This window comes from Ornithodoros turicata, chromosome 9 (genome assembly GCF_037126465.1).
Source record: "Ornithodoros turicata isolate Travis chromosome 9, ASM3712646v1, whole genome shotgun sequence".
Lineage (NCBI taxonomy): Eukaryota > Metazoa > Arthropoda > Arachnida > Ixodida > Argasidae > Ornithodoros > Ornithodoros turicata.
In genome coordinates, this window is record NC_088209.1 from 8,931,404 (window position 1) to 8,952,185 (window position 20,782).

Consider the following 20,782-nt stretch of genomic DNA (forward strand, 5'->3'; position numbering starts at 1 on the left):
ATAGGCAGATTAGAATTATGTTGATTCTGTAAAACTGTTATCAGTGTTTGACATCGACGTAACCAAATAAAAAAGGAACTGTAGCAAGTCCCTCCACAGGTAACTCTGAGCACATAACATGTTTTCCAGTGTATCTGCATTACACAAACGTACGCGACATGACAGCATGTGTATGGCCAATGTGGTCGACATTCGAAATGTGGTTGGTGGATTCGAAAGATTCAATTCGCCGTTTTGGGCACAGGGATTCAGGTGCACGAATCTCGAATCCTTGCCTAGAATTCACGGATTTGCGGATTAAGTTGGCACATCCCTACGATATACTGAATTGTGGTGTCAAACGTTAATCACCAACGTTCTAGTGACAACGATTATAATAGTGCCGTCGAGAGAGCGCCAGCGGTCAGCTCTGTAAGTTGTACTATGTTTTTCGCTGAAACTGTTCCATAGTGTGGCGGACTAAAAGCACCGATGCAAGCTATGAAGCAAAGTTCACTGCTTAGTGCCGAGGCAAGAAAGAGTCCGGTATAATTCTGGTTGTAGCTTCGTAATGGAATCAAAGCTTCGAATCACGACGACCAAGTGCGAAATTAACGTAACGTGCGACGTAATTTGAAGCGAACTTGTGCGGGCATTTTAGTGGCCCTTTAAGTGTTTGGCTTAATTATGACCATTATTTTCTGATTAACCGCTCGATTAACTAAATTATTTCACCATTACGTATTAACCATCGAGAGATGCGATAAAAGTGCACGGCTAAATTTTTGCCGTGGTTGGTAAAAATAGTTACAGAAAATTCCCTTAAGAGGGCCTACGAGCTCCCTGTGGCCACACGCATTCTGTATGGCACTGTCTGATTCTGTCAGATTGTGTCAAAAAACAGCTAAAGTCGGGGAAAATTGAGAGGAAGTGCAACAATGATACACAGCGAATCGCAAGTGCCGACCAGCGCGGACAAGCGTGTACGTCGCGGCAGCGTTGCCACGAGTAATAGTTCGCCAGCACGACGAGCTTAGGCAGAAAAGCGTAGCAGCCTCAGTACAAAGTGATCTTATTCACACGAGGGGGGAAAGGGTTACGAGCCTTACCCGTGGAACAAACGCTCACTGTGAGTGCGGGAATCTGAGCTATCTTGTCAAAAATGAGGTCACCCGTACGGCTTGTAACCCCTTTCCCCCCTCCTGTGCCGTGTCAATGTCACGTCACCTCCTTTCTCCACCGCTTTGTGCTCAAACTACGAGCCGTCAAAAAAGAGCCGGAGCCGAGGGCTCATTTCCACAGATTTTCGGCGAATTTATTTCGGCTATTGCATTACGAGTGGGATTATGTGCCGTACTGAGTAAAATGACCACGGGGAACCCATTTCCGCGAAGCAAACGTTAGGTTGCCTTTGGAAATTTCGGAGTTCAATTCAAGAAATTATCTTTCCATCGATTGAAATGAAATAAAAAGATTATCAGTATGTAGCAAAAGTTGTTGGCAAAAAATAATCCCTTCACCACGTGTCTCTCCGGGGCTTACGTTTTTTACTATGAACTTCTGTCACGGTTGGTGGACCACCCTGTATACTGTAACGCCTTTTAATATCACGGCCCTAAACTTTCGCGAATCGAGTAACGGCGATATATTTGCGACCACTAATTTTCGCGAGCTCCCGGAGCCTCTCCTTCTCTGATTTGAAATTTTCTCACTTCGCAAAATTTGCTAAAATTAAGCGCTCGCAAAATAAAAGGGTTTTACGGTACATATATATAAAAGTGAGGGTCGGAAATGGGGCGCAGTACGAGGTCTTCTACCGCAGGATAAAAATTGGTTCTCTCAAACAGTAAAGAGAGACACAATTTTTGTATTCCATTTGTTTGAATTCCATAAATAATCTTTTAGTGTTACCGATCTGTATTGAAATGTAGGGGCAGGCTACAGACTGCTACATGACGGCAAGCCATAGCAAGCCACGGTGCATCCTTGATGCATCTTGTTATGTGCTGCCAGTCTAAGCTCCACTTCAATTGAACAAACCTTCAGTCGTCTCCGATTTCAAACTAACGGGACTGCACTGCATAACTGCGACCAAAGATGAATGGCACAAGGCTGCCCAAGGAAGTGTCTCAACCACAGTTACGTAGAACATAAAAGCAAAATACAATTAAGCTTGTTTGGTCTAGTTGCTGGCAGGACAGAAACAAAGGGACAACACATGTTAGGGTCGATTCATACGATGCAACTTTTTGCTGCAACTCTGTTCTCGCTACAGTTGCGCGCAACCGAAGTTGCACCAAAAAGGTCCCTTTCATACGGCGAGCAACTCGGCATGCCGTAGTTGTCACCGAGCTCGCCAGATGGCGCGAAAAAACGTCATTGTCATCATTTTCGTCCAATCGCACTGCGACTTCCGCTCGTTACGACTTCAATCCGTTGAGAGTTTGATAATTATGCATAATTTCCACTGGTCAGTGATAATTTCATCGTCTCGCGTACTGCCGCTGCAATAACTGACACATAGAAGTCTTCCTGATTGGTCGCGCTTGCAAGGCGGAGCCGTGTGATTGACAGGTTGCAGCTAGAGTTGCAGGAGAAATCGCTCATGAAGCGATCGGCTGTGCAACTCCTGCAACTTGGGTTGCGCAACCAGAGCTTCGCGTTCACACGGTGCAACTTGGTGGCGCAACCTGGTTGCACGCAACTAAAGTTGCATCGTGTGAATCGACCCTTAGGGGAATGCTGCCAGTGTCTAGCACAGTTGCACGTTGTGTATAAACAAACTGCGCTTACCTGTTGACCAAAAGAGGGAAAGGGCTGCAGGAAGACCCTGTCGGGAAGGAAATTACAAAGCGACGCGCCATCCACTGTTAGTACGTTGCTCGGCACCACTACTGCATACTGGGGACAACACAGTGGACGGAAGAAGGACTGCTGCTCTTGATGAGGATCATCTTGCACCTGGATCAGAAAATTTGAGGAAAATATGGGATGAGGTTTTGGGGGCACAGAAAATTCGCTGGTGACTTAGCGGCAAATGCGGGAGAGATGTGTTAGCATTAACCGCCTTTTCCGGTCCATACTTGACTGCTGTTTTTTTTCTTTTAAAGTTCTGTGTTAGTGCCGCAAAGTAACTGTGGCTATGAGCTGCGTACAGATGGAGAGAGGTCAACAGAAAGCAGTAGGGGAGAGGGGGGTTAGTGTGCATCCTGGGCCGACTTCAAGGGGAACTGTGTGGACATTTGCCTGGAAAATCTTCGGGAAAACCTCAGACAGCACAGCCGGTGACAGGATTCGAACCCGTGTCACCTCCCCAAGTCTCGGCGGAAAGTGGAAAGCGATCATCTTAACCACTAAGCCACGGTCAGCTGTCCAAGCCAACTTCTGCTTGTCCCGTCTGTATTTGACTTCCGCAATGCATTTCTGGTCTAACCTGTCTTCCGGTTGTCCACCTTCAGTCAATGCTTGGTTCCCAGTTTCACACTTTCAATTACTATATGTGAGTCCATTTAGTTGACCATTAATTAGCCTCAATTACTTTCAATTACTCTCTAATTACTTTAGGTGACCTCAGGATACACGAGGTAATCTTGAATTTTCTTAATTACTTTTAATTATGTTTACTTGCTGTAATTACTCTCAATTCCCCTTTAGTTGATGTTAATTACATTTTACTACCTCCATTATAAGTCCTGTATTCTTTAATTTCATTTAATCTTTCTTATATATATGTAATTTTACATTCATTTCCTTTAAACTCAACTTTGTTTTAATTGCCTTTAATTACCTTCAATTACTCTTTCCACTTACTCTTAATTACCTTCGACTACTTCAATTTCAAATCATTTACATTGACCATCTTATATCCCCTTTACATGTCCACTTATACCTCTGCCTGAGTGAGGCTTCACCTTCTCGCACATGGAAACACACACACACACACAAAATTACAGCTTTTTTCATTTTGACAATTCTAATGCTCCCGCATTAAAAGCTGTTACTTAATCTTCCTGAACATAGTATGTTACAAGCAAGCAAGTAGTTATTCACCTGCCGCCGTCGCTGAAACCCACCGCTGAAAGGCTTCGTTGGAGGAACCGGAATCTCCGCGACAAGTTGACTCATACGCTGCAGGGATGCGTTGCCAGTGGTGGGCAGCAAAGAGGATATCCCAGAAGGCGAGAGCTGGGGTAGTGGACCGGAGACCTCTTCGTTGAAGTAGTCCGAAGCGCCGGATCGGTCCAGGCAGCAAAGATCCAACTCGGGCGGAACACCAGTGGGCCCCTCTTCGTGACAGTTTCTCGGTCGGGTTTCCACCTTGCTCGAGTACGGGGAGGAGCTCTCGGAGACCTGAGAGACGTTTTGCAAGACGTTCGTAATTTCGGCCTCTATCTCTCGACATTCGCTGCAGTTGTCTCTGGGGGGTACGTTGGTGTGCAATTGGCTATCTTTGTCCGTTGGACTCAAACTTGATTGGCTGACGGGCGAGTTTCGACGATATTGTGGCGGCGCAGAGGAACACCGAACGATGTTAGTGTCCTGCTTGTGTCCCCACGTCTGTTGTGATGGCCAGTCATCTCTTTCCGTGTTTGTCAGTGGAACGTCTTCAGTACGGCTTCCATTGTCAACGTCGTCCCGTGTGCTGGCTTCGTTGGTATGCTGCAAAGCGAAGATGACATGCTATCGGAAGACGTATGTTGGAGGGCATTTATTATAAATGTGGGAGCAGCCATTAAAGTAGCGCGGAAGTCATTTTTAACTCCCAGTTTTCTTCCTATAAAACTGTTAAGTAGGCCAGTAAGATGCAGCATGCGAAGTAATTCACACAAACATAACACAAACAGACATGCAGACAGGTACAGACAAGGTACAGACATGCAAATTTGACATCAATTTAAAGAGCACACGTCCATCTCTTTCCACTCTTTTAGTCCACATGCAGCAAGATTGGATTCCAATGGCCGCTCACGCTGCCATTAATTCTTCCTTCTTTGAGGTCTCGTATGTTTCTAGAGAACTTGCTTCTAATAACAAAAGGGTCTCTTGGTTGTTTGGCTTAAGATGGCTACCACTGCACCGAATAGTCGGCACAGTACATACGATCCCTACTGTGCTTGGTGTTCATGTTGGAAACTGAAGTCACCCACTCAGAAAGTCGCTGAACTTCACGTGAATGGCATTGAAATTCGACTGTGGGAAGAATGAGTCAGGACTCAAAGGTATATAGCTAGCACGCGATTTTCGGTAGGTCTGCATCCTGAGCTCTGTCATTCAAGGCCGCAAACGTCAGAAGTAGCGGACGCCAATAATCCTGTTAACTCTCTGGCGTGGTTCTCCCGGACGAGATGTATATCGTGTTCGTTGCGCGCTATTCCAGGTTGTGTTGAGAGGGAACCTTCCATTTTGCGCACACATGTAGGTCATAGCCTGGGCTATATAATTACAAAATATGAAGAAAATCAGAGGTGGGGTTTTTGAGAAACGAGAGTTCAAAAAAACAAATTTTTGAGAGCATAGCTGTACTCTACACCGTCTCGCCAAAAGGGGGCAAGGTACAGACGTGTAAATTTGATATCAATTTAAAGAGCACGCTTCAAACTACTTCGCCGGTACTTCGTATATCTCGATGGCATGCAGAGGAGGAGTACAACGTAAAGACAAATGCGACCAAAATCTGCACCTTGTGGCAAAATTTGAGATTTTTGATTGAAAATCAAAATAGAATTGACCCGTGCTGTTTACGCAGGCTGAAAGCCGTTGTACCTGACATATTGCACAAAAAAATCTATAGTTTGGGACCGTCCGCTGGCAAGGAATAAAATCTCAAAGGCGCTCCGTCAGAAAGCTCCGCCACTGAGTCAATTTCTTTCAGATTTTTTTTCTGGCGAACCACAACACACAGTACCAAAATATTTATTGCCCCTGTGTGCATGCATGCTGAGGTACAATATATTCGTATATCATATTGATTGAATCGCCCAACTTTATTTCAAGGTGGTGAATGGGGAATTACTTACACAGACTTACCCCATCAACCGCATTTTTGCATGGGAAGTTAAAAGTACCCGTTGTAACTATTGCAATGAGGTAAGAGGTCTTAACTTCTGGCTTTTTCGTATGCAAAATTTATTTGAAAGAATTTTTCTTTTCATTTTTTTAGTTTTTATAAACCCAATTTCTACTGGGTAGTGCTGGTTTTGGATTTGCCACAAGTTGGCAAATACATTGAGTGGCCATGTTAATGCAACACGTTAGAAGTTCTCCACATGAAGGTCACATTGATATTTTTATAGTATTTCAGAATAGTACATGCTTGGTAAACCTGTTTTCAGCCTAAGTTGAACCTAAGTTCAGTTTAAAAAAAAAAAGATAATATAGATTTTATACTGTGACTGGTCAAACGGCACGAGCTTTGTAAACATGACCATTCGGGAATTGAATGCTGTGGGGTGACAACTCTATTTTTTGGCCCCTTGTGGGGCAGGAACTGGTTAACTTAAAAACTCATGCACAGTTTCATGTCAACCACTTTAGTTACAATCTTTTTTGCCTGCACCTCATTGCACCCGGTGTTAGAGGGCAGCACGTTTGCAATCGTCTTGGAGTGTGCAGTTTGCACTCCTGCACTTTTGCGTTCATTTCACTGTGCAAAGTGTTCCATTTCTGCACTGAACCCAAAAACCACTACACTGTCAAATCCCTGAGTAGATTCTGAGATTCTCTCTTATTCTGAGACTTCATTAATTGTTTTGTCTTTTAAACCATTGTGTACGTCTGTTACTGCTTCTCCCTGCATATTTTGACTTTTCTAAAATTAATAATGGCATAGTGTGACGTACTTGCTGGGTGATGCCTTCGGGCTGGCTGCAGTACTTTGCCACCAGCTCGGGGGAATGGCTGTGCGTCCCACCAATCTTGAGGTCCGGGAAGTACCCGCTCACGTCTCCGATGGCTTCCAGGCTCCCAGTCAGGCGACAGATGTCATACGTCAGGTCACTCGAATCCTGGATGTCGAGTGGGGTATTTTCCAAACTATTCTGTAGCTATTTCGCTCGATACTGTTCACACAACCATGCAAAAATAATCTGAAATTTTTCAAAGCTAGGAAGGCGCTCACATTTGGGCTGCAGGTAACACAACATAGCTTCCTAAGCTAATCTTGGCTTCTCCGCTTTTCTCTTCTTTTTTTTCCTTGTTTTCACTATTTTGCATTTTTCGGCACAATATCCTGCTTCAGATGTGACCAGTTCACCACTCATAGTGCTCTGCTGTGTTGTGCGATAATAATTCCCTATAGGTTAAAAAGCGATAAAAACCAGGCTGTTTTGTGGTACCAGGGGGTGTTGTTAGCAGTACTGTATATAAGCGTGCGTCTGATGCATCAAGGTTTGTTTGTCAGTTGAGTGCTTTGTGTTTGTCTCGTCCCCTGCACTATTGTTCTATCACCTTTAAAATAATTTGCTGCATTGTGCAGTTCCCTGCAACAATGCTTTCTGCACGATAATTGTTGTTGAAAATTGTTTAAAACGACTAGTCGCTACAAAATGTTTCAAATGGAGTCTCTACTTCCAAATTTCTACTTTCCCTGACGATGCTCTCGGAGAAATTGTTTGTAATGGTTCTCGTCGAAGTTACAAGCGCAAACGAGGGCTCGGAACGTAAACGACAAGGATTTGCTGAGGCGGACCACAATTAGGGACGAACCAGGCTTTATTCCTCGTGCCAGTAGCTCCTTCACCTCAGTTGTTTGAAAAAAGTGCATTGAAACTAGCAAACATTCTTCCCTTTTACATTAATTTATGCTCGCTCAAGCGCACATATTATTTCGAGCATATCTGCAAAAATGGCACTACTAAATTTTTGCGGCAGTATAGTAGTACAGCGTGCAGCGCCGCATTTACAGTGGCGGGGGCCCCGGGGCACTGTGCTGTGTGGGCTCCCTCGTGTATTCTATGTCTATCCAATGTCTTGTTCGGTGTCGATGTGCGTGGACGGAGGACAGATTTTTACCAAGTTTTTGTTTCAGGGATGCGTTTCAGGCATGCAAAACAGATTTCCCTTGGACAAGACCTTTACCGATGGGGGCCCCGGGGCAAGTGCCCCGTCTGCCGTCCCCTAAATACGGCACTGACAGCGTGAATTTCGTAAAGGTTACACATTTCGATCGAGTTGTAAAAATACAACATAACGTCTGTGGCGCTTAACATTTTGCACACTGGTAGTCTTTCACCTGAAGTTTTATCCAGATTATCTTCAAATGCTATCACTCTGTAGAAAAAAAAAAAGATAGGAGCAAAGCCAGACCTCACCCCATACATTTCCAACGACCAATAGAACCCACAAACCGCCATTTTTTTTCCTCTGTCTGCTTCACGTTCGCACCTCCACGTGTAGGTGGTGCTGCATGGAGACGAAGCGAAACCAAAACCTATGGGACAACCAACAACCAGCTGCACCAGACGCAGGGTTTCGAGGCAGCGCCACCTATACGTGGTCGTGTGAACGTAAAGCAGAGAGAGGAAAAAAATGGCGGTTTGTGGGTGGTGTAGGCCATAAGGAATGTATGGGGTGATATTTTGCTTTGCTTCTAATTTTTTTCTAAAAAGTGAAGCATTCGAAAAAAATATGGATAAAACTTCAGGCGAATGGCAATCAGTCTGCAAAGTTTGAAGCACCAGAACCATCATCTTCTATTTTTATGACTCGAGAATGCGTAACCTTTGCTAAATTCATTCTGCAGTATACTTGGTCTAGTCTAACGGAGTGCCTCGGAGCAACGTACCTCGAGAGCTTTGATTGTTGCTGTGGAGAGGGCATCCAGGGCACTTGGGACTTGTTTGTGTTTCCTCCTCCTCTTTGCGTCTGTCTGCAGGTAATCCTTGCGGTTGTTCAGGGGCTCCTCTGGAGTGGAGACGCTTCCAAAGTCTGTTCCAAACACCCTCTGGAGGATGTCTAACGTAGCTAGCCACAGACTGTAACCCTTTCTTGCCAGTTCTAGAACAGTGACACAACAACACTATCTTCGGCACATTGCTTTGGAAGACATTCTCGTCTCGGTTAATGTCGCCTTTGGCAGGGGCAGACTAACCGCTCTGAAAGCCGTTGTAGAAGGCACAGTTCTCCACCATCCTCTTGATGTCCTTGACAAAGCCTTCGCAGGACGTATACGTGCAGCTTTCTAATTTAGCTTTGATGCGCGACAGATCCATCGGTTCCTGGAGATATTGAATCCTTTTAAGTATTGCTCAGCTTTGAGTGTCCTCCCCTACCTTGACTACGATCGAGTAATTTGGGTAGAGCCGTTCGTCAACCGGGTGTGAGAAATGCTCAGCGTCTTCGTGCTCCAGGATGCTCTCGACAACTGGCGAATGGAAAAAAGAAAGCGGCTTTGAAAGCAGGAAAAGATCCTTTGGCCGAAATTCGTCTACAGTTCCGTGGAACAACGCAGACGCGGAAAGGCTTAATATTTTTTTTTTAATGCTCGCTGTGGAACCTCAGATAACTTGTGACTTGGGGGTGCATGGTTACACATGCGGAAGGAAGGACTTACCCTGACTGAGGGCGTCGCGCAGCTCTTCACCCTCGAGCCACCTAGAGAAGAACAAAGCATTGTTGGCAAGAGAAGGGTGAGAGGGAAAGCAGAGAGATCTCCCTTACCTGGCGTTCTTTCTCCGTAGCTGCATCTCCCGTTGAGCCTAAGAGCACGAAGTTATGTTTTCAGATTTTTGTTCTATGTTATTTTCTCCCTCTTTCTCTTTTACTGTCTGAATTAAGGTCCTTTTGACTTGACTTGTATGAAACAAGAAGGTGTGCTGCCATTCAGGTTCCAATAAGTGTAGAATGGGTGCAACAACCTACAGACGCACAATGTTATGCTATCTAGTGCCATAGAGCTTTGGCTTTGGCTTTGGCTCTTGCGCAAGCTTTATTTATTTATTTTTTAATGGATTTGCTTATTCAAGGCATACTGCGGGCCTAGGCCCAAGCAGGAGCGGGGCGCAGACCAGGCATTACTCAAAGCCATACGCAGGTAAAGACAAGTAATGGTCAATCAGCTCAGTTAGAGCCCCTTCAAAATCGAAAGTATTATCCAAGGATACCACTGACTCAGGCAACCCCATTTCGTTCGCGGATGGTTCTGACGAAAAATTAGCATTTGAAATTACTTATTCTTGCAAAGAAGGGCATAAGGGAGAGAAGGTATTGGTGATGCATCTTTCTCGCCGACTGTGGCCTCAGCGTCCACTCCGTACTAAGTTTAGCCGTACACTAGTCGGTATATACATGTATTTAAGCCTGTCGAAAGTTCTGCGCAACTGGAGAGGTTGTATTTGATTAAGTTTCATTACTTCAGAAGATGAATAGGCGCTACATTATTTGTTAAATGTAATTCTGACCGCCTTTCTTTCATGAGCAGCATTCCCGGATACCCCCCTCTGAAACCCGCCTTCACCTGACAGCAGAGACCTATGCAAGGAAGCTATGTTTACAGCAGGGATGGGCATAAATACATTTTTTGAGTATTTAAATATAAATACAAAATACTTTGTTGAAAAGGCTATTTAAATACTCTTCATAACTACTTTTAAACATGATTATTTAAATAAAAAAAATAACTACTACTACAATAATTACTGTGAGGAGGCTGTCATCTGGAATTACAGAAATAACGATGATCATAACAGCAAATCAGGAACAAACAATAGCACTCATTTGTATTCGCATCTGCATCTTTTAGGCATCTTCGTTCAGCTGTACAATCAGACTCGTAAAGGAGAACAGCGTCTCCACAGGTGCCGATGAAAATATGCTTGAATTAAGTAAATTTGACGAAGATGATTCGTACAACAAAGTAGTCGCAACCGTTGTCCGCAACAACAGTGAAAAACTTGTCATCTAAAATGGTTTGTGGCATGCACATGCTGGCACAAACACGGCATAACTGCGCCCCAAACTTGCACTATTTCTCGAAAGGTCAAATGTAAGGTGACTTTAAGGTATGAGTCAGTATATGCTGTATTTAGGAGTATTTATAAAGTATTTACAAGAACAAATACCCAAAAATTTGTATTGAAATATAATTATAAATACATTTTTTGCGTCTGTATTAAATACAGACTCAAAATTAAATACATGTATTTATATTTTAAATAGTATTTGAATTACAATGTATTTAAATGCTGCCTGTCCCTGGATGGTGTGTGAGTCACGGGAGGAGGCAAATATTTGGGCAGAGAGAGGAGGACATATCTGATGCGAACGATTCCCGTCTGGCGGCGCGACGATCTGCGCTCCTACATCACTGATTACATGAGGCTGCTGTGCAAAGCATGCTGGTGGGCACTATCAGCTTTATCAGCCAACGCGTTTTTTTCCGCTTCTTGCCCACCACAGCAAGGTATAACCTTGAACAAGTCTTCTCGTGACGTTACACGTTTGTAATCAGAGGGTCGTCTATAACTGTGGGAACGAGCATGAGACTTTTCCGGAGATTGCTGGACAAAATAGACCTCTACCTGAGAAACATCATCATGACGCTGTTAGACAGACCGAAACCGAAACAAATCTGGGGAGGGCTGGTGGGTTCACTGCCTTGTATTGAAAGAGAAGTAAGATCGAAGGTCGCGTCACTTTCAGGGACCAATGTAATCCACTTAAGATCTTGACCTTCGGGCATGACCTTGTTTGCACCTAGCTTGGAGCGTAGTTCAACTCTACCAAATTGGTGGCGCTGTCGAACACTGTGACGTCATTTGTTTACAAACAGGGACAGGTCTATTGGAGCCTGCAATTGCCTTCTGGACGACAAATTGACCAAATGAAAGTTCTGAGTGCAACAGAGACTGCAGACGATATACAGGGTGTGTCGTTAAAAACTGACCAAAATGTTTATAAAAAAAGCTCTGAGAGCAGCATAGATGTAGTTTTTGCAGTTAAGCACTACGGCCAGGTAACTACCAGATGACTCATTACCTGAAATTCATTAATTAATCTTAGAGAGTTTCGGTATGCAAATGAACCAAAACCGAAAAAGCGCGCCTGAGGTGCGCATCACCCACGCTGACGGAAGCTTATCTGCGCCGGAGAGCGGTTTACCGAGGAGGAGGAGGAGGAGTGTTGTTGGGAGGAACCCGAGAGGTCTGCCTGCCTGATTAGGCGGCATGTTTCTCGGGAAGGGAAAGGTGGTGGAGAGGAGGAGAGGAAAGGGTGAAGTGGAAGACCGAGCGGAATCCGCTCGGGGGGAGGATAGCTGCGTCCATGGGCCGACAGGGGAACTGTGCCGGCATACGCCTATTACACATCTGAGGGAAACCCAGGAAAAACCCCAGACGGCACAGCCGGCCCGCGGATTCGAACCGCGGACCTCCCAGTCTCCAAGCGCACGCGTTACCGCTGCGCCACCGGAGCTGGTTTACCTCGGTTTACCTGCCCATTGCATTCTGGGATCCTCCTGTCTCCACGTGACCCCTCACGTGACCCCAAGAGCATGCGCATGCCAGCTGCCAAAGCAGACGACGGGAGCCGTGGTTGTCGGTGATATCCTCGTTGCAATGAACGCGCGCGCCTGCAGTTTTATTTTGTTCGGAGGTTTATTCTTGAGTTTAATTCTTCTATTACAAGACAAGTCACGGTCTGCAGGACAAGCATGGACGACTAGAAACATCATTCAGCGACGTTTGTGTGACGACGAGGCCACGTTTTGGTTGGTGAAGTGATAAAGAATGCCATTAACATAAACTTGTACAACAATGGAGGAAATGAAATGAGCCTGCAGCTGTAGCACAGCGCCAGCTCGCAAACGAACGATTCAAGATGACTCTCTCGCATACAGGGGCACGAAATAACCGATCAAGTACGTACTTGCGAATGAAACGTTATTCCCGTGACAGAGCTGCTTTCCGTTGAACGACACCGCAGCCCTGGCAAGAACACGTTAGCACAACGTTGTTTCAACAATGGTGCTCACATTTTAAGAGTAAATGACTTTGGAAGGGCATAAAAGCATGGAAAGCAGCGCGAGCAACAAAGCGTTGCTAAACCGAAACCTTAGGGAGGATCACGTGGTGGACAGGAAGTAATGGCGGTTTAGACACGAGCGCCCCCAGAGGGGTCCCACGGAAATCTGTTCGAAACCGGCCACTCCTGTATGGCCTCCTGTGTTTCTCTCCACCGCTCCAAATCACGTGGCCGCCTGACGGGAAATGAACGCTGTGCTCCCCGCGTTCCCCGTCGCCGCGGTTTCGGTTTTGGCTCATTTGCATACCGAAATTCGGGGATGGATATTTCAGCGCACATGCGTGTTTCAGGATTTTTTAAACGTGGAAAGGTGTTCAACGAGATAGTGTCTCAATCTGCTATCTCGCTTTGGTCCGCAATTCCCCAATTAACATTAATTCATGAATTTCAGGTAATGAGTCATCTGGTAGTTACATACTCTCTTCCAGAGGATGTCCGCCTGGCTGTAGAACTCAACTGCAAAAACAACATCTAGGCTGCTTTCACAGCTTTTTTATAAGAATTATGGTCAGTTTTCAATGACGCACTCTGTATAAGAAGGACAACGAAATTACGTGATGATATTGTGAATGTCAAGTTGATATTAAGAGTTATTACGAGCTAAAATAGAGGAAATTGACAGTTTGGTGCCAGTGAATGAGGCGACAATTTGTCTGAAGTATCGTTTTGAACTGGCTTGTGTAAATCCATTTTCAAGCAACCAAAGGAAAAACACGAAACAACAGCAGCGGTCCTATAGCAAGGGGAACAGGCATATGGGCTGCAGACTCATAGCGAATTTATACGTACAGACTACTTAATTAAATGATGACATTTTCGATATGGACAATTTGGCGCCTGTGAGTGCTATCTGGACGATGATTTGATTAAACTCTATTTCGTTATTTTAGTGTATTAAGAATACTGTTTTGCCCCATACTTGTGGGTATATAGACACAGGGTCACAGGGCAATTTACAACAACACAGGAACGGACAAATACAACAGGTGTTGTAGGTTCTAAGTTAAATGCAAAATCAGGGGCAGTTTGTTTGTTTGCAGTGTTCGCTGGAAGATTATTCCAATTGTGGACTGTGCTAAGAAAGAAAACAGGAAGAGGTCTGTGCAAACCGGATTTTCTTGTAAAGCAAGAAAATGCTTATTCTTTGAGACGCTTGCTTCTCCTATCAGGTGTGGCAAATTTATTTGACTTTTGATTAATTGGAACGGATACTTCCGTCGCTGTGCCTTCAAGTATATAGTTCTCGTGGTATTAATCTGGCCCAACAGCATAAAACAGATGATAATGTAGTTGCACAGTACAGTCTTTCGGAATGGTTCGTTCCACTCGAAATCACGCAGACACATCTTATCACGCCCTGTCCCGTATATCGGCTTTTATGCTCATTGATGATAGTGCAGTACCAAACGCAACAACAATGACAAAGAAGAAATTGCCGTTGCTCTTATCGGTGCTGATATGAGTCGCGCAGTGGGCTAAAAGCTGATATCTACCATTTGAATTCAGCATGAGATAGCAGTGATATAGCAAGGAGAAAGAGTGCCAAGATACGATGCAGAAAAGTGAACTTTCACGGCAATTCTCCGGCAGCGCGAACATTTACGCGAGCATTTAATTGCACGCGCGATTTTCGACTAAAACAGAAATGAAAGAAGAATGTGTTATGTGCCATTCCGTCATGTGATGAGAAAAAGTCCCACTTTTAAGAAAAATTCGCCAACTCTGCAAGCTATATCGAGGACTTCGCACCCTTCTCTCCTACTGCCATTTCCCGAACTGCTAAAATTTCCCACTGCGAAAATCTTATCATTTCTTATCTTTTCATTACTGCTGCTGTGAAACAGGACCCGCGATGTGCCATTGCCTCTGGCCCCGCCCACCCCTAGCACCGGCCCTGAGTGCAGGGGCATCCCAGGAATACACCACAAAGGGTCAGTGGTGTATTCTGCATAGCGAAGCTGTTATAAACTACTTATACTAGGCTTTAGCAGTGGTGAACGCAAAATTTAGAGAAGGCGAAACCCCTCGGCGAAGGCCTATTTGTGATGGCTTATGCTACGCCATTCAACTGGGATCATGACACAGGCGACCACAAAAATCGGAAAAGGAGACGGCGTGGCCTTTCAAAACTAGAGTCACTAAATCGAAAGAAATCCCTTGTATCAACTGCCAAAGACATATGTCATCAGTGGCTCGTGATATGCCCTTTTACTGGGATTGTAACAGAGGCTACCGCAAAATCTGGAAAAAGGCGGCAGCAGAGCCCTTTAAAACGGCTGAAACCCCTTGTATCATACTGCCAAAGACATATGTCATCAGTGGCTCGTGATATGCCCTTTTACTGGGATTGTAACAGAGGCTACCGCAAAATCTGGAAAAAGGCGGCAGCAGAGCCCTTTAAAACGGCTGAAACCCCTTGTATCATACTGCCAAAGACATATGTCATCAGTGGCTCGTGATATGCCCTTTTACTGGGATTGTAACAGAGGCTACCGCAAAATCTGGAAAAAGGCGGCAGCAGAGCCCTTTAAAACGGCTGAAACCCCTTGTATCATACTGCCAAAGACATATGTCATCAGTGGCTCGTGATATGCCCTTTTACTGGGATTGTAACAGAGGCTACCGCAAAATCTGGAAAAAGGCGGCAGCAGAGCCCTTTAAAACGGCTGAAACCCCTTGTATCATACTGCCAAAGACATATGTCATCAGTGGCTCGTGATATGCCCTTTTACTGGGATTGTAACAGAGGCTACCGCAAAATCTGGAAAAAGGCGGCAGCAGAGCCCTTTAAAACGGCTGAAACCCCTTGTATCATACTGCCAAAGACATATGTCATCAGTGGCTCGTGATATGCCCTTTTACTGGGATTGTAACAGAGGCTACCGCAAAATCTGGAAAAAGGCGGCAGCAGAGCCCTTTAAAACGGCTGAAACCCCTTGTATCATACTGCCAAAGACATATGTCATCAGTGGCTCGTGATATGCCCTTTTACTGGGATTGTAACAGAGGCTACCGCAAAATCTGGAAAAAGGCGGCAGCAGAGCCCTTTAAAACGGCTGAAACCCCTTGTATCATACTGCCAAAGACATATGTCATCAGTGGCTCGTGATATGCCCTTTTACTGGGATTGTAACAGAGGCTACCGCAAAATCTGGAAAAAGGCGGCAGCAGAGCCCTTTAAAACGGCTGAAACCCCTTGTATCAACTGCCAAAGACATATGTCATCAGTGGCTCGTGATATGCCCTTTTACTGGGATTGTAACAGAGGCTACCGCAAAATCTGGAAAAAGGCGGCAGCAGAGCCCTTTAAAACGGCTGAAACCCCTTGTATCATACTGCCAAAGACATATGTCATCAGTGGCTCGTGATATGCCCTTTTACTGGGATTGTAACAGAGGCTACCGCAAAATCTGGAAAAAGGCGGCAGCAGAGCCCTTTAAAACGGCTGAAACCCCTTGTATCAACTGCCAAAGACATATGTCATCAGTGGCTCGTGATATGCCCTTTTACTGGGATTGTAACAGAGGCTACCGCAAAATCTGGAAAAAGGCGGCAGCAGAGCCCTTTAAAACGGCTGAAACCCCTTGTATCATACTGCCAAAGACATATGTCATCAGTGGCTCGTGATATGCCCTTTTACTGGGATTGTAACAGAGGCTACCGCAAAATCTGGAAAAAGGCGGCAGCAGAGCCCTTTAAAACGGCTGAAACCCCTTGTATCAACTGCCAAAGACATATGTCATCAGTGGCTCGTGATATGCCCTTTTACTGGGATTGTAACAGAGGCTACCGCAAAATCTGGAAAAAGGCGGCAGCAGAGCCCTTTAAAACGGCTGAAACCCCTTGTATCATACTGCCAAAGACATATGTCATCAGTGGCTCGTGATATGCCCTTTTACTGGGATTGTAACAGAGGCTACCGCAAAATCTGGAAAAAGGCGGCAGCAGAGCCCTTTAAAACGGCTGAAACCCCTTGTATCATACTGCCAAAGACATATGTCATCAGTGGCTCGTGATATGCCCTTTTACTGGGATTGTAACAGAGGCTACCGCAAAATCTGGAAAAAGGCGGCAGCAGAGCCCTTTAAAACGGCTGAAACCCCTTGTATCATACTGCCAAAGACATATGTCATCAGTGGCTCGTGATATGCCCTTTTACTGGGATTGTAACAGAGGCTACCGCAAAATCTGGAAAAAGGCGGCAGCAGAGCCCTTTAAAACGGCTGAAACCCCTTGTATCATACTGCCAAAGACATATTCGCTACGATTTATGTTATCGCCCTTCTACTGGGATTGTAACAAATACTTCCGCAACATTTTGAAAAGGCGACAGCAATTAAGAGCCCTTTAAAACGTACGAAGCCCTTTAATCATTGTGCGAGGGGTACGAGGGACGTACCTTGAGAGACAGCGTTTGAAAAACCCGCTTCCAAAACGACCATCGCGAAGGCAAAAAAACAAAAGAGTAACGCTATCTAATTTGGGACTTAATATAATCTGATATAAAAATAATACAAAAAATGTCCTAACCTGGAAATGTCCAGATTTCGGAGTTGACCGCCCCGTACCACTTTCTCCTGTTGCACCCTGAGAGGTCGCGTTTGACAAAATCGTTTTCCATGACTGGACTCGTCAGAGCGAACTGACCTTTGGACCGAAATCATTAACTTCGGTACTTTATATCATTTGATATAAAACAGATGTCAAAGATATCCTAAGCTCACTTTGTGATATGTATATGTGAAACTAAGGTCGCAGAGTTTGAGCCCCGTACGTCTTTCCCCTGTTGCACCCCGAGAGATCGCGTTTGACAGAATCGTTCCCGAAACGGCATTGCCAAATGGCTGATTTCGTCAACGTCTTAATATTAATACTATTTGATATGGAAATGATATCAGTGAATGTCCTAAGCTGATGTTGTAGTAATATGGATATGTAAAATGAAATCATGAAGTCATCGCGCTCCCAAATTGTTGCAATAAACAAAATCCGCTTCAGTATATGCAGCTTAGTATGATGTTCCCTAAGCTAGATGCATATTCTGTCAATTACTGGCCAATACTCAAAAGAGAAACCAGATTTATTGATTCGGGAGTTTCATCGCCAGGGGCGATACTCTCATTACTGACGGTAATGTGTGGTGAAATGAAATGACGAGTTGCCTCACAGTAAAAATTTCAAGTGCTTTTAGGGCAGAGCATTGGTGGGCCGGATTGGATCACGGTGCTGACGTACGTCCATAATCAAAACTTGTGTCAATTCAGTAATTTCATAACATGTGCAGATGACACGTTCCTGTTTATTGCCCATCACGACCCCTTTCCGCGCTTTGCTCGTGGTATACGAAGAATAGCACTTCTACTATAACTCTTACAAAGCGACGTCATAAGAGTCAAAATCCTAATGCTGCTCTAACGCTCAGTCTGGGATATAACCAGGGGGGGGCCCTGCCCCCCCCCCCCCCCCGAGACATACCTCTACCCCCCATTCCGGCAGATTTTCCTGCCGCACCGCGAATTTTCCTGCTACATGGCGACCCCCCCCCCCCTCCCCGTCTTCTCTCTTTTTTTTTAGTGGGCCCCCCCCCCCCCCCCGAGGATCTTCCCTCGATCCGCCCCTGGATATAACTTCATCAGTCCGTTTAAATCCGTATTTTTTTTAAGCCCAAAGACGGAACGATCAGCGCGTCGTGGTGGGACAAGAAAAGATATACGAAGGACTTTAAGAAACGAAAAATAATTTACTTGATACGCCAAATACGCTGTCATTCCTTAGCGGCACAACGACAAAAAATAAATATACAGTCGCCATTTCAGCTATTGCGGTTTCCTACGGTGATCGCACTGGCATACTTTTCAGAAAGTTTCACATACGTATATTACCAACGAGACAAGTTTATATCTTTTTCTCCTTAGCGAATCATACTTAAGACAGCTCAAACGCGGGAATAAATATTTTTTTGGACGTATCTTCCGTTCCGTAGGTTTCGAGACGGTTTACGCATCAATTTTTTATTTACTTATTTATTTATTTTCAACTTTTTTCATTCTAGTAGGGAGTGCACGTCGTCATGGAACGGCCGAGGACGGTAGCAATCTTGCGGAGGTAAACATTGCTTCCAGCACGGTTTCTTGCGGTTTCTGGCACACGTAAAAAAAAAAAAAAAAGGAAAGAAAGATAAAAGGTCCAGGTGGTCGAAATTATCCGCAATCCCCCCCCCCTTTCTGCGGCACGTGCAACATGTTGTCTTGTCACACATACAGGCAGATAAACCTTACGTGTAATACACCATAATTACCAATATTTCGTGGAACAAGGGAAAAAAAAAAAAAGAAACAGCGCTTTCTGTTTCCGCCGATGAAACGTGGCCATTGAAAAATTTAATTTCTCGCGACTAAAAATGATGAAAGTACCCGTATGTCAAGTTCGCACAAGATTATTACCGTTGGCCCCCATCATTTTCAGACGCGTACATTTTCAAATTCGCTTTCGTTTTGTGATACGTTAGGCGAGACGGCATCACGTACAGGGCGTATCAATCACCGCATTTATGGGCGTACAAGCTCAACTTGGAAAGTATTTGAATCATTCGGTTTGAAAGATACATCGATTCGAATTGAAATTGGAATCTGGCATACCGTAGCTTATTCGCAATGCTAATCGAGCGTACAATTGTACGAATTGAATTCAAGCAACTCGACGGGAAAAGAGAATTGGTTAATTTCTGGGCTTTTGAGGCTTACCCGTTTGTGTCATCCCTAATTGTGGTCCGCCTCTGCCATTTTTCATTTCATAACTTAAAAACCCGAGACTGGGGGACAAAAAACGACAACACAGACAAGGTCCCAACAGAGACCCTGAGCCTTTTGAGACTTTGTCTGTGTTGTCGTTTTTTGTCCCCCACACTCGGATTTTTTAAGTTATATACATAGATCGAGAAGTTACCCGTTAAAAAGAACTCGTTACGAGTTAAGTTACCGTGTGAAAAACGTAACTAAGTTAATAAGTTCTTCAACCTGAAATGTAACTCGCAGTTACAGAGTTACTTGAAAAAAGAACGAGTTACTTCAAAGTTACTTCGGACACAAAATAGCACTACACAGATGCAGCGCGCGTGAGCAGTTGAGTTTGACCTTGAGTTGCCTGCGGAGGAGTGCAACACGCTTAGATCATTTTTGTTTATGTTCAACAATTCGAATGTTTTGCATCTTACTCCCCGTGGGCGCACAATGGTTCAGCTTCGTTTCAATGGCAGCGGTTCTTACTTCCTGAATAGAATACTGTCATGGATCGAATATCACGTTTTATGGCTTAAAATGCTACGAAAGAACCGGAGAGAAAGCAAGAAAATATGCGCACATGAGCGAAAAGCGAATTAAAAGTAACTTGGAACTTAGCTTAAGTTACTTTGCCAAAGTTACCCGAAAAAGAAACGAGTTCCTCTGAAAGCTACCACGGTGCAAAAGTAACGAGTTAAGTTACCATAAAAAGGAACTTAGTTACAGTGAGGAGTTACCTCGAACCCTGGTTATATATGTGTACCACCAGCACGCTTGCTACCTCCATATCCTCTCATTTCCCGTTATTTACATTCATACGCTTCCGTATTCAAAAAATCGGAATATTCGCACATAGAACACATGGAATACATACAGGCAGACTTACCGTCGATCCGATACCGATGTCCGAGCACAGCAAACTGACGGCGTGAGAAACAGAGAAGGTGGCCGGGCCATAAAAGGCCAATAAGAAGTCGTTTACCCAGAGAGGCGCTTCAAACAACGAA

At 44.7% G+C, this 20,782-nt stretch overlaps 1 protein-coding gene across 1 annotated transcript in view; it reads right to left on the minus strand.

Annotated features, from left to right (window-relative positions):
• The window catches only part of LOC135368096 (uncharacterized), a 13,776-nt gene extending 769 nt beyond the window's left edge, over positions 1 to 13,007 (minus strand). The window contains exons 1-9 of the mRNA XM_064601170.1: positions 12,841 to 13,007; positions 9,637 to 9,674; positions 9,530 to 9,570; positions 9,249 to 9,340; positions 9,068 to 9,194; positions 8,762 to 8,973; positions 6,819 to 6,983; positions 4,030 to 4,638; positions 2,773 to 2,940 (exon numbers count right to left, since the gene is read on the minus strand). Of these exons, the coding sequence (XP_064457240.1) occupies positions 2,773 to 2,940; positions 4,030 to 4,638; positions 6,819 to 6,983; positions 8,762 to 8,973; positions 9,068 to 9,194; positions 9,249 to 9,340; positions 9,530 to 9,570; positions 9,637 to 9,662 (1,440 nt within the window). The 5' untranslated portion in view covers positions 9,663 to 9,674; positions 12,841 to 13,007. The remainder of the gene's footprint in view (positions 1 to 2,772; positions 2,941 to 4,029; positions 4,639 to 6,818; positions 6,984 to 8,761; positions 8,974 to 9,067; positions 9,195 to 9,248; positions 9,341 to 9,529; positions 9,571 to 9,636; positions 9,675 to 12,840) is intronic.
• Positions 13,008 to 20,782: the final 7,775 nt, after the last annotated feature.